The 13,776-nt window shown below is 37.4% G+C and overlaps 1 protein-coding gene and 1 non-coding gene across 2 annotated transcripts in view; one reads left to right on the forward strand and one right to left on the reverse strand.

Moving 5' to 3' along the window:
• Window positions 1-3,156: 3,156 nt before the first annotated feature.
• On the reverse strand, window positions 3,157-3,319 carry LOC118982423 (U1 spliceosomal RNA). The gene has a single exon (XR_005065549.1). It is a non-coding gene; the product is annotated as a U1 spliceosomal RNA (small nuclear RNA).
• Window positions 3,320-10,524: 7,205 nt separating this feature from the next.
• PHIP (PHIP subunit of CUL4-Ring ligase complex) overlaps window positions 10,525-13,776 on the forward strand; it is a 138,341-nt gene continuing 135,089 nt past the window's right edge. The window contains exons 1-4 of the mRNA XM_037039367.1: window positions 10,525-10,800; window positions 10,916-10,974; window positions 11,105-11,134; window positions 11,326-11,385. Of these exons, the coding sequence (XP_036895262.1) occupies window positions 10,761-10,800; window positions 10,916-10,974; window positions 11,105-11,134; window positions 11,326-11,385 (189 nt within the window). The 5' untranslated portion in view covers window positions 10,525-10,760. The remainder of the gene's footprint in view (window positions 10,801-10,915; window positions 10,975-11,104; window positions 11,135-11,325; window positions 11,386-13,776) is intronic.

Genomic DNA, 13,776 nt, shown 5'->3' on the forward strand with positions numbered 1-13,776 from the left:
AACAAAGAAAAAAAGAGGCAGGACACAAATACTAAATAAGTATTAAACAATTTAGTATGTAGTGAATCCAAATAAGAGTGCAGGCTGGACTATAGTAGATGTAACATGGGTTTTGGAACAAGATCAATGTCCTCTGAATCCCAGTTCTGACCTATCTGGACTTCTAACCATGGTCAAACCATAGAAACTCTTGGGGTTTCTGTGCCCTTCCAAGCTGTTGTAAAGAGAATGCCGCATGCTTAAAGTAGGTCTTAAGTCAATATTAGGCCTCTATTTGTTCTCTCACTTGACAAAGTACAAAAATATTGATAACTAACATTTTTACGCCCTTGTGAACCTAGGCTATGCATGAAAAGCGGTTTGGGGATATTAATAGCACAAGGGTATGAGACTGACTGGCTAAGAGTAAGGGGTCTAGAACCAGCTTTATTTGGTTTAGTTCCTGACTTCACAAATAACTAGATTCATGACTCAGGACAAGTCACTTCAATACTTCATGCCTCAGTTCTCTTAACAGTGGAGAGATAATAACAGTATTTGCCATATGGGGGACTTGTGAGGGTCAAGTGAGACAATATTTGTTAAACACTTAGACAGTGTCTAACATATACTAATATGTTAGTGTTAATTATAACAGTATTATAATTTTATCCATACCTCTCAGTAGCTTGATGAGTTAGATAAAATCAGTTTGCCTTTTACTATTTATGGGGAAATGATGATAAGCAAGGTAAAATAATTTGCCCAAGGACACTCAGTAAAAAACGTAATTAGGATTTATTAACTACTCAAATTTCTCCTTATTTCTTTCCAAGCCAATTTCTTATGAGAACTGTTTAGTTTGATGTAAAAACTTGTCAAAAAGCTCTCTGAAAGTTTAAATATAAATTCTTGCCAAATCTCTTTAGTCATGCTTATTTACCTCCTCAAACAAGTCTAGTCGCACTAAAACACATCATTTCTTGTACAGAAATCATGTTGACTCTGTTACGGTAAATTATTCTCTTTTGGCTATTCAGCTATCTTCCATTTTCACCAATAACCTCAGAAAGATTGCAGATTGACTGAAATTTTAAAAGGAGGGTGGGAATTTGGACAAATCATTTAACCTCTTTGAAAGGGGATTTGGACTAGATAATCTCTGGGGCCTTCCTAGCTCTTCATAATTACAGATGTATTGATTCAGACACTCTTTTCCATTTGCTATAGGAGCCCTGCTGATGCACCTTCTATTTATTTGATCTCCTATTTACATATATTTTTGTTTTCCTTCTGATTCTTTAGAGCATCAGATAAAAGACAGAAGTAAAAGACAAGGAAGAAAAATGTACTAAAAAGAGGTTAAAGTTAAGGGGCAAAAATTGGGGGGAAGCAGATTTGATGTCATTCACTTTAGGTTAGGCTTCTTTTTGTTGTTGTTATTTGGTATTCTGTGACCTTCTTTCAGTGACCATGGCATCCCTTCATTTTATAGTCAAATAATACTGTAATGAAGGCTCCAAAAAGACAGAGCTGATATCCAAATGTTGCATGATTATTCTGGTATTTCTATAAATACAGCATATACTTCATTGCCTTCCTTTGAATAAGATGACTCTCAATGGTTCCATGTGCCTCAGCTAGCCCTGTGAAATTATGGCAAACTAGGGTCATTGATAGGAACCACAGTAATATAACTCCAGAAATTACCATAGTTTCTTTATCTAATAAACATATTCCAAGAAAAAACTGAATTTATTAAGTGCCTGTTATATATTCTGAATTGTTGTAAATATTGGGAATACAGAAATCTAAAATGGAGAGACTGTTCTAAAGAAAAAATATTGGTGAATCAGAACAATATCAAGCTATAACATATGTGAAAGCCGTGCTACAACTGAGACATACAAAAGGGACTCTGGCAGCACAGAGAATGAACACCGAGCTGTTTGCTGAGAGTGGCACACAGGTTTTCTCAAAGTGCTGGTAATGTCACGTCTTGAAAACTGCATGAGAAGTGGTTTGATTTGGAGAAAGAAGAGTCCAGAAAGAGGGAGACCAGGATGTACAGAAAGTGAAAGAAAGGCATGTTTGGATAACAATTTCCACATAGAAGGAGTTTAGAGTGCTCCTGGTCCAGTGGGTAGAGTTAAGTGTGGAGAGTTTGAGGGGGGAGATTATAAGGGGCCTCACATGCCACACTAAGGATGAGCCAGAGTTCATGAAGCATCACTGATAGAGTTGAAGCAGTTGAGTAATATGACCTGACTTGTAAGCAGTTTACATGTCCAACCACACGAGAACTTCTCAGAAAGGATCCCAATGACCTTGTCCTGCCCATCAATTTCTAGGGCTTAATACAGTGTCTAGAATATGGCAGATGCTCAAAAATGTTTAATATATAAGGAAGTTAATAGATCCATCCATCAATCAATCAGTGGAGAACTAAGCTAGTCAGAATTTGCTTCTGGACTACATACCAAATTATTTACAGAGGTAATGATGAGATTTACCTTAAAACATTTAAGCAAGAAAGGGGGTGGTTGGAAGGATAGATAAAGTATGACTGACCAAATGTGGGTAATTAAGAATGCTGTGAATCTGGTACCTGGGGCACATTTTTTTTTTAACTTTTTTCTCTAATAAAGAGGCTTTAAAAATTGTTCTTGAGTTAAGGTGGCCCAATTTTGAGATTCCAAAGACTAATGTGTTGAAGTATAAAGATCAAGTTTAAAAGGAACTAGACTTTTAAAGAATGACAATTTGTAACTTAAAAAAAATTGTTGTAAAAGAAAAACCTTGGACACTATGAGAAATTTTTGGAATCTATGCAACTCTTGATTTCTAGGTGTGTAAGCTTTCAATTTAACTTTGGCTAGAGAACTTTTGACTTTAAACCTCTCATAGTTTATATTATAGAACTAAAATTAATCTGTTAGAAATTAGTTGTTAAATTTTTAAAATATGGAAATCATATGCTCATTCCAAAAAGTACTTTTAAAAAATGCTTTCACATTAATCTAGATCATACTCAATAGATTACTTCACAAAACTATTTTTATTTTGTCATTACTAAAAATAACTCAGTGGGATTTATTCCTGCTTGTATTTGTAAAACACATACATTTTGTACTAAAATCTCTATTTTTTCAGAAATATGGGTTTTTTTCTTTTCCTCAAGGAAGAGCACGAACGCAGTCCTTCACTACCACAACTATGCAGTAGAGTTTCCCACATCTGGGGAAATTGCAGGAGTCAGCACATCTGGAGTGCAATGGATAAGCCTCGCCCTAGGTAAACCACCTTCGTGATCATGGTATCTCCCCTGCCGGATAAGTATGAAGAATCTGAATCCTCTACAGCTAAATTTACAGGGTACATATAGCCAATCATGCATATCTCTAACAGTACATTCAATAAATTGAGTTATTGTTCCCAAATAAAGTTAAGTTTTAATAATTGATCATTTCTGGAGACTGGCCAGACTACCACTGAAACATATGCTTTCCAGGTGTAGAGGGGATCAACTGCTCCAGATCAGCTCTCAGATCTACCACCAGCTATGGTGAGCTGGGTATCTCCATGTGTTAGATACAATGTTGTACACGTGAGTGTCAAACTAAAATGCAGTGTTTAAATGACGGTTCTTCAGCTGATGCACAGAGGGAAAGCAAGAATGCTGCAATGAGGATAAGACAGAAGAAGGAATGGCATATGGAAACAAGGGAGAGATATTACAGATTGACTTTGGGTCCTTATGTTAACTCACATGCTTTTGCCCAGGAAAAAGAAACACATAGAAGTAGTACAAGTCACCAGAACTTGTAACAAAACTTCTCATTTTTCTTTTTAATATTAAAAAATAAATTATTAAAATATCTTAATATTAAAAAAGAGAAACATGAGAAACTGACTGAAAGGGGAAATGACCTGTGCAATTATTATCCTAATAGAAGAATGCTATGTTAATAGTCACCAGGAAATATATTGCTATTGTGCCACTGATATCTACCATTGTGTGTTCATCCAGGATTCATTTTTAAATGTTTTTTTAGGTGCAGTGGCATCTGGCTCTCAAAAATAAAGTGAGTTTCCCATCCTAAACGTCTCAAAGAGGTCAAGGTAAGTGAAACTGTTGGCCACAGAGCCGTGTGAGTAAATGTCATTCCTCTTCAGTCAGGATTCCTTGGAAACTTTATAAACTAGAGTCTGAAAGATACGTTAATTATTCTAAAAATAATTTTTAAAAAATCAGTAATTCCTCTAACTCAGCAAACTTTAAAGAGGTCACATTGACCTTGACTTTGGCAAGAATAAGAAAAATTTAATAACACAAAAATGTGTATATATACTTCATAAACAGAAAATTTGTGCTGTTTGAAACTTCATTTCTTTCCTTATGGAAAAGTAGAAGAAAGAAGTACCCGTTTTTCCTCTTTTTCACACCAGTTGTGTAAATTCTCTCTCTAGTCTCCTAATGACCAGGGGAGCTGAAACTAAAAGATGTTGAAGATCCTAATGTGTGACTGTCTCAACTACAAGAAGCAAAGAACAGATTCCTTTATATTTTTAGAGCTCTTAAGACTCGTCTAAATTAATTGCATATCTTAATTCCCACATTTGGTTTATCCCTGGAAACTAAAGTTTCAGTGATGGAAGAGAAGGGAATTTGTAGAGATGCTAAAACAAACAAACAAACAAACAAACAAAACCCCTCAAAAAAACAAACCCAGAGAATTTGGAATATCAGGGAAAGATCTTATACATAGATTTTCCAAAATGTCCAAAGTACTGATGGACAAAAACAAGTATAAAGTATAACATGGGCAGACCAAAGAGGTAAAGATAGCAAGACAAAAAAGCAATTTCTTCCTTCTTACATGGTAAAACTTCCTCAATATTCTTAACAAAGATGTTCTCAAATAATGTTCAGTGACATTGCTTCTGATAACTGTTGAGGAAATAACATATGTTCTTACTAGTAGGTTCTATTTAAAGACTATATTAGTTTTTATACAATTATCAGTTGGTAAGTTCTAGAGAACATGAAAAAAATCCATTATAACCATTTTATCTACACCTATATGTTTATGCACTCAAATGTAAGCATAAAAATTATGAATGTAGTAAGATTTGTAGGTGTAACCTCAAAACCAAATCATAAGCTTTTCTTAAATTTTGAACATACATACACATCTCAGTTAAAAGAGCTATTTGCTATCAACATTATTTTAAGTTTTGTGAGTATATAATAGAACTCACTCTTTGGGCTAGTTAGCCAACCACTATTTCAACAAATACAACTGACTATACTCATCAAAGGGAATAAAGTAACAGAGACATTAAGTCAAGAAAATCTGTTCCAAGTGTATAAATAAAGGAAGAAAAATATAAGCAATTTATAAAGTAAGGTAGTAAATTAGACAGGATTTTCTATAGGAATTCAGGAAATGAAAACATGATTTTTATTACAAAGTCAGTTTAGATTGGCTATATTCTCAATGTTAAGTTGCATCTCACTTTCACATATATATCTTATCCTCATATTTGAGTCTCAGATTAGATCCTACTCTTTTAAACAATCATTCTCCTTTTCCAGCAGCAGTGACTATGGTGTGTTGATTCTGTCTGTTTTTATTATGTAAAGATTCCTCACTAACTTGTCAGGTAAACCCCCCACCCCTTCTTTTCTTACCATGAATAATTTTTCTTCTTTGGAGTTCTTAATGAATTTGGGTACATGTAAAGGCAAGTGACTACATAACTCCTGTCATCAAATTTCATCTTAAAATCACATTGATAATAGCATGCTTTATTTAATACACCATCACTACCAACTTTGAAAGACTCCTTCTGCATCCCTTCCCCTGGGGTCTATCTTCTCGCCTTCCACTGTTCTCTGATCTGTCCAGCCCACTCTCAGTCCATCAGACATCTTCATATTGAAGAATATGCCTACAGACTGTGGAACAGCTTTTTCTACTCTGTCCACTGTGTTGCTCCAAACATTGGGGGAATATATTCTAAAATTGTTTTTCTTCATTGATCTTTATAATTGCACTGTTAGATCATGAAGTGATGTTAAAAATCAAACATATAAATAAGTCCATGAAGATATGTCTTTCTTGTGCAAACTAAAACTTATATTAAAAAAATCTAAGCTACAAGGAATATTAACTTTGGATAAAAAGCAATTGTTTGGTGAATTACTAATGACATTTAAATACTGGGGTGGCCAAAAAGTTCACTTGGTTTTCAGCGTAAAATGACTCTAGTAGCACTTGCTTGTTTTAACTTCATTTAAAACAATTTGTTAGATTACACTGTGAGAGCTGTTATATCAACATGCATTAAAAAACCTTATCAAAAATTGGTTATTTTGTGTAGCCATTTTAATACTGAAAATAGAAGAAAATATGCAACATTTTTGGCATATTATGCTTTATTATTTTAAGGAAGATACAAATGCAACTGAAATACAAAAAAAAAAAAGATTTGTGCAGTGTATGGAGAAGGTACCATAACTGATTAAACTTGTCAAAAGTGTTTTGTGAAGTTTCGTGCTAGAGATTTTTTGCTGGACGATGCTCCACAATCGGGTGGACCAGTTGAAGTTGACAGCGATGAAATCGAGACATTAACTGAGAACAATCAATGTTATATCACCGGGGCAATAGTAACATACCCCAAATACCCAAATCAATAAACTTATTGGTGAAAATAAAACATTTGTCTTTACTTTATGGAAAAAAACCTAAACAGACTTTTTGGCCAAACCAACAAGTAAGGGATTATTTGATTGTTGGTCATCAGCTAATTTTTGTTAGATTAAAAGGAATCATGCACTAATTTAAGTGAAAAAAATTTCTCAGCAAGATATAAGGGAGATAATAATACAAATTGTTAACAACAACTTGGCTTAACAAACTTGGTTATCTCTGTTCTTTCTGCAACAGCCAAATATATACATTTGATATATATTTAAGCTTTGTGCAGGGAGAATGTGTGTGTTCAGAGAAAGTCAGACTGTCATGGACAGAAACATACAAGGGTGGAGAAACCCAGAAGGGAGAGTGTGGTGTATTACACAAGACTTGTTTGACAGTTGTATTTTGTTGCCAAGAAAAGTGAGTATTAAAAAAGAAGGTATTTTTTGAACAAGAGTATTTTCAACTTTTTAATTTGTATACTTTATAGCTATAAAAAAGTATATCAAAATAAAAATGAAAATATATCATTTTAAAAGTTTTTGCAGAGATCGTTTTTAGCTATGTATTGTTTCATAGTAATAGAGTGTGATAACACATACGAATTTTGTGTGATAGAATCCTTTTACTTATAAATAGTATACCATCTTGTTCCAGAAAGAACTCTAATGGCATCATTTGATTATTTCATTAGAATAATAGCTTATCACAATCAAGACAAACTTTTTGTTAAGTGTATATTGTTTCATGGGATGCATAGTGAAAACGAGTGATGAATTTCACAGAAATTTTTCTTGAAATTTCACATTTCAAAAAACATTTGTACTTCTCCTAAAGAGACTATTATATTAAACACATTATTAATCACTGGCTTTCCAATCTTTTACTATTTTTTGTTATCCCTCTAATACAAAAGGCAAGGAAATCTTTTTAAATTGACATTTTATTTTTGAAGTCCATGAAAAAGTTAATATAAAATGAAAGGGATAGAGATGAAATCTGAACTATCCTTACATGCAAAAGAGAAGGCTTAGGAAAGAGGTGCAAGTGCCATTACCTCGGGAACTAAAATACAGGACTTAAAGGGAAGATCTTTCTTCTATTTGATGTGCAGACTTCTTGTGTACATGTGCAAAATAAATGACTTAATAAACCCTATAATTAACAGATGATATTAGAATCCGGAAATGTATGTTTAATGTTTAAATAAATGTTTTTAAACTGTTATAAGGAGTATTTATTACATTTAAAAGCCTATTACAATTCAATTTAACTTACACTGTTAAAGACAAATTATTTGGCTGAAGAGAAGTTTTACTTTCTAGCAGTTAATACATATGTTCTTAAAACAGACTAGTAGTTATAAATTAGTTCAACAAAAGCAGGGTGACACCATTTTCAAATTACTTCTTTGGAAAAGAAAGTATAAATGTTGTCAAAAGTTAGTCAAAATGATGGGAACATCGTATTCAGGAAACTTAGAAGGGGAATTTTGTTTAAAAATTTAGGAGCTAAGTATAGTAGCATACTTAGGAATAGCTTTTGTAACTCACAAATGAAAAACATACATGAAATAATCATAGTAGCTTTCTGTGTTTACATAATGGTCACAAGATATATATGGAAAACTTTACCCAGGGTAATTTTATATTCCATGTCATAATTTGGGTTATTTTCTTTCACAAGGATAAAACTTCTATTAGTAAAAATCAGACTAATACATTTCAAAACCACAAGATTCTGACTATAATACTTAGTTCTTAAAATTTGTTTATTTAAAGAACATCATAATATAAACTATTACAATTATTTGAAGAATAAAATCTTTTTTAAAAAGAAAAGATAAACTAGAAAGCACCAGTCACAGAAATAAACAAAACTGCACAAAGGCATATTAAATGTCTGTCTTTTCAAATCTAACCATTTAGAAGCAAGTTACTTTACCTATAACAGTTAGAGTGGAATTACTGTCCTTAAAAATGCAAATATTTTCAATATTTGAAGGGTAGCCATTTCAATAAGTAAGTTTCTCTCATAATTAATGCTGCAATGGGACGTCACGGTAACTTCTATTTTTTATTTGATTGTTATAAGAGACAATTTTTACATTGTATTATTCCAAGGAGGTTGAAGCTTTTTTTCTTCTTCATTGCATGTATGACGATTTCTGAATCTTTTACGATAGGCCATCACACCGATGCAGTCTTGCAGTACAGCCCAAGGCAGTTGCAGCAAGTATTTCCCACTAGGAATATTTAGGATCTAGGCGGGTACAAGGCTTGAGGAAACAATCTAGAAAATCACAATACAGCTTGTTTGTCCTTTCCCCACAAACCACCTTTTTAGACTAGACCTATGAAATGTACTTTATTATCTAAAAATTTTAAGAACAATCTTTTGTTAAATGTTAACAAAAGAACTACTATCCAAACTCCCTTTAAAATTCAATCCTTAAAAAAAATTCAGCTCTCAAGTCTTTCCGAAAAGTGCTTAAATCAACTGGAGATAAATATCACTTAGTGTCCTTGTTTTCTAACAAACGTCTTTTCCCATTGTTTCTATTAATTTCACTCATATTCTTCTTCTTCAACAAACAAGGCCCTTATCCTCATCACAAAACGCAGATGTATGATTTAGCACATAAAACCGATAATTACATACTAATTTACGAAAGATTAATTTTTCTCTTTTTGTCAGTTTACAAGAAGTCTTCCCTTGATTAACTGTAAACAGAAATGGTTTACACCTCAAATTAGAAGCCATTAATTAGGATGACTAAGTCGACAAGATTCACAGATTATTTAAATTCTTTAATCACTAATCACCCTGGCTAAAGTGTAGTATACTGTTTCAATATCCTTCGGTAGGTTATTGATCTGTCACTAAATTACCTCCAGATCAGTAAGGATAAATATTAGTGTTCTTTCCTTTCTTTCATGTTTACATTATTCCTTCTGGTAAACACTTAAAAAAAAAAGCTTTAAGGTTCTTTAATCCCGAATCCCTACTTAGCCATTATTAGCCTTTTTGTAATCGGAAAAAAGAGTATCTGAAGTACAGATCAGGAGTTTGCTTTACCCAAACAACAATAAAAACATTTGTAAAATGTACGCTTAAGGTAACGGCAGTAATGAAAGATATATGCATAGGTGGCTTCAGTAAATACCGGGCTAGCAAACCAAATGCTTAACAAAAAGAGCCCGATCCTCTATCGCAACATAAAGCCCTCAATAAATTACACAACACTTTGCATAGGCTGCAGAAATAACGCAGGACAGGACTTAACACAGATCCCAATCCGCAGCATTTATACACATGCACATGGCAAGAGACAGAAACCAAACACTATCATTCAACTCAGGCAGGGTAGCGCGATCCCGAGTTTGCCCTGCCTGAGAGTGCGCTCTGTGTGTCTGCGTGAGAGTGAGACCCATCCTCGGGGCATTTCCCCTCTTTCGGCAGTTTTGCTTCATTTGTTTCCTATTTCTGCTACATAGAAACTAACTTCCATCTCAACCCCAGCAGCGCCACTGAATAGAGCCTGTGCTGCGGCGCCGTGTGCGTCAGATCCTTCCGCGGAGCAGTGACTGGCCCCCTCCCTCCTGTGATCTGCCTCCTCAGAGAAAGCACCTCCCAGCCAACCCTCGGCTGTAGCTCCGACATCTTCTCCACTGGAAATAAATAAATAAATCGCACCCTCAGCCTTGGAGGAGGGATCAGGGGTCTCACCGGGCCGAGTACGAGGGTGTTGGGGTCGCAGAGTCGGAAGCACTCCTTTTTTGTGCCAGGGGGCGGGGGCACAGGCCGACGACCTGGCCAAGCCCGGGACCGCGAAGGTGGAGGACTCTTTTCTGTGGCGGAGGGATCCTCGGCGGAGGCGGCGGCCGTAGCCGCTGCCTGAGAGTTGTTGTTTCCTCCTCCTCCTCCTCCGCCTCCGCCGCCGTTGCTTGAATGGTGGAGCCCAGGCTCGGCTCGTGAACACACAGTGACAGCTATAGGGCAGGCAGCGGCACCATCCCCGCTTCCCCTCGGCGGCGGGGTGTCCCGCCAGCGGCTATTAAGTGACCCATAAACATGTCTTGTGAGAGGAAAGGCCTCTCAGAGCTGCGATCGGGTAAGTCGGGGGGCTGCTGGGGCCGCTGGCACTGGGCGATTCCGCTCGCGGTCCCCCGCCCCCCGCCGCCCGGCCGCTCAGCTTGTGTGTCTCCCCGTCCTTCTCTCCCGCGCAGAGCTCTACTTCCTCATCGCCCGGTTCCTGGAAGATGGACCCTGTCAGCAGGCGGCTCAGGTACGACGGCGCGCAGCGCAGGCAGGGCCGGCATTCTTCGCTCGCGGGCGTGGGGGAGGGCGGTGGCGGTGGCGGCGGCGGGGCTTCGGCCCGGGCGCGGGGCTCAGCTCTCCCCGCTTTGTTGTTGCAGGTGCTGATCCGGGAGGTGGCCGAGAAAGAGGTAAGGGCGGTGATGGCCCGCTGCGTCCTGCTGCTGGATGGCCGTCCCTGGGCCGAGGCGCCACCACTGCCGTCGCCACTGGGGCGTGGGACTCCGGGTTTGGGGTCCCAGCCGGGGCGCGGGGCGGGCGGGGGAGGGGAGCGGGCGGGCTGGGGCCGGGGGCCGGCTAATGGGGCGTCCTCTCCCTGCAGCTGCTGCCCCGACGCACCGACTGGACCGGGAAGGAGCATCCCAGGACCTACCAGAATCTGGTGAGACATTCACGTCGCGGAGCAAAGAAACTTTTCCCCGAGTCGAATAAAAATTGAATTTCCCGCAATTTTTTACAGAGACAAAAACTTGGCCCCAGAACGTGAAAGCTCCAAAGGCCAGGAGAAGGGTTGGGAGGCCGGCGCGGAGGCTGCGGGGGGCAGTGGCCGGGGGTGCCTGCACCCCGGGGCCGCAGGGGCTGCCGACAATTTATTTGTGATATTTTGTTAATGTGCTAGAAATAAAGATACGTCATGAGTGTTGTGCAGTGCAAGGCCGGAGGAGGAGGGGCCGGCGCGCGCGTCCGTAAGGACACGGGGGCGCGCGAGGCGGCGGCGGCGCTGGCGGCGGCGGGAGCGGCGCGAGGGAAGAGGGCGCGCTCGCTCGCTTTGCGTGCGCGGTCCGCTTGGCTTTCTCCAGCCCCACACAATAGCTGGTGACTAACTGCTCCGAAGTGGCATTAGCATTTCACGAGCTGGCTATTCCGCCACCATGGAGCTCTAGCGAGACATTATGTATTTTTACTCTGCTTTTTCTTTTGCTCTGTAAATTCATAGCCTGTTTTTTTGTTGGAGGGGTTCCGATGTGTGATGATAATTGGCCAGCAGAACATCTTTCGTGTATGAAACACGCGCAGAAGTGTAAAGCCAGTAATAATCCTAAAACCAGGGGTTTTCACAGGCTTTTTATCGTATCGCTAGTATTCGTGTTATGCTTCTTGCTCAGTTAAAAACTGTTATTGCAGGCCACTGAAGAGTTTTGATTTTTATCCATGTATTAGGATGGAACTTGGCTTTTTTGTAAAAGTTTTTTAGATTATCTTCGGATAAGTGGGTAAATAGCTTAAAAATACCTACTAAATTTTTTGAGTTTTCAAGGTGAATATTTTAGTGATTTATCGAAATTGACGTTTAAATTGTGGACCTGTCACTTTGAGAGTTATGTTTTCTGTGTTATTCTAAATTGATTCAGGTTGTATGAATAAGTGTGTGTCGGGGCAGTTAAAGCACTCACATGCGGCGAATCAAGCCTTTGAAATCTATGCAGTGAATTGATTTTCTGAGACATTTGCAACTGATGTTGTGATGTAGTTAATAATGACTGTTTCTTAATGAGGGCTTCTGAAACGATTAGCAAGTTTCAAAGGTAGCTTAGAATTGAATGTCTTGTGAGGTGAAAGCATGGCATGATTTTGATGGCTTTCGTTTCATTTGGATGTGAGCATTTAACAGGCATCAGAATCTTTCTGATTTAATCTAGGTTGTTGATAAGTGCTCACAACTGTGGAAATAAGCAAGGGTACTTAGGTGTTTACTAAGTTTAATGGAAACTTAACAGCCTTCAAGTAGTGACTTAGGCCAGTTTCATTCAATTCTTGGCTAATAGGAATAGAGTTTGAAGCCAATTCAAATGCAATAACTGCAATATTTAACTTTCTAAATTGTAGCAATTTGACAAAATCTCAAGTGGATTTCTCTGTCTTCCTTGTTATTTGAAAGATATGAATATTATAATTTTCCATTTTTCGGAATTGGGCAGATTTTACAAAATTTATCTTTGCATCCTGTAAAAACCCACAAAACCAAAGTAGTGGAAGATTGCTATTTTCTTGGAGACAGTTGTATTTTTAAAATGAAGTGGTTAATGTTATCTGCCAAGTAATGGGAATATCTGATCCTTGTAGGAATATCATTTTGTTTCTCCAGTAACATCAAGGCTACCAATGTTGATTTTTATTTTATTTAATTTTTTTGAGGTTTCTCATCTCTCATGTATAATAAAATGAATTTGTTTTCCTGTTCTCTTTCTTAAAACTTAGGACACAATAAGCAGTGTTTTTATTGGTGTCATTTATAAAAATCCACTTATTTTGCATGGAAGTGGTTCTTCTTACTTGGAGTATATTCATCTATATACCAGATCAGTCATGTTGGCATACTTGTGAGGCAGTTAAGAATTCTCATTAGACTTCAGAGTTGTCTGGTTCATTTTCTCTCTTCATTCATTGAGCATATTGCTCACTCTGTATATTCTAGATACAAAGCATCATTCAGGGTGCTTTCCTATCCGTCAAACTGTATCTATATGTGTGTCAGTATTTGGTTTAACTTAGACTTTTTGAGATTTAGTTAGTTCTAAAAGCATTTTGGAAGAAAACCAAGTATCAGTATGTTTTTGTTTAATAGTAGGATCTTGAAATTTTATCTAGGTGAACCACGCATAACATTCTATGCTAGTCTCTGTTGTCTTAATTATTCTTATAACTTAAACACGTTTAGCTTTGTTTTCTATTAAATTGCTTTCATTTAACATTGGTTTGAAGACTATTTTGGTGAGTGAAACCAAACTAATATCTATTGTTTGCAGTTTCAATAGGGTGTACCTCTACCTGG

This window comes from Sturnira hondurensis, unplaced genomic scaffold, assembly GCF_014824575.4.
Source record: "Sturnira hondurensis isolate 20B ecotype Veracruz unplaced genomic scaffold, ASM1482457v3 Scaffold0025370, whole genome shotgun sequence".
NCBI classification, from domain to species: domain Eukaryota; kingdom Metazoa; phylum Chordata; class Mammalia; order Chiroptera; family Phyllostomidae; genus Sturnira; species Sturnira hondurensis.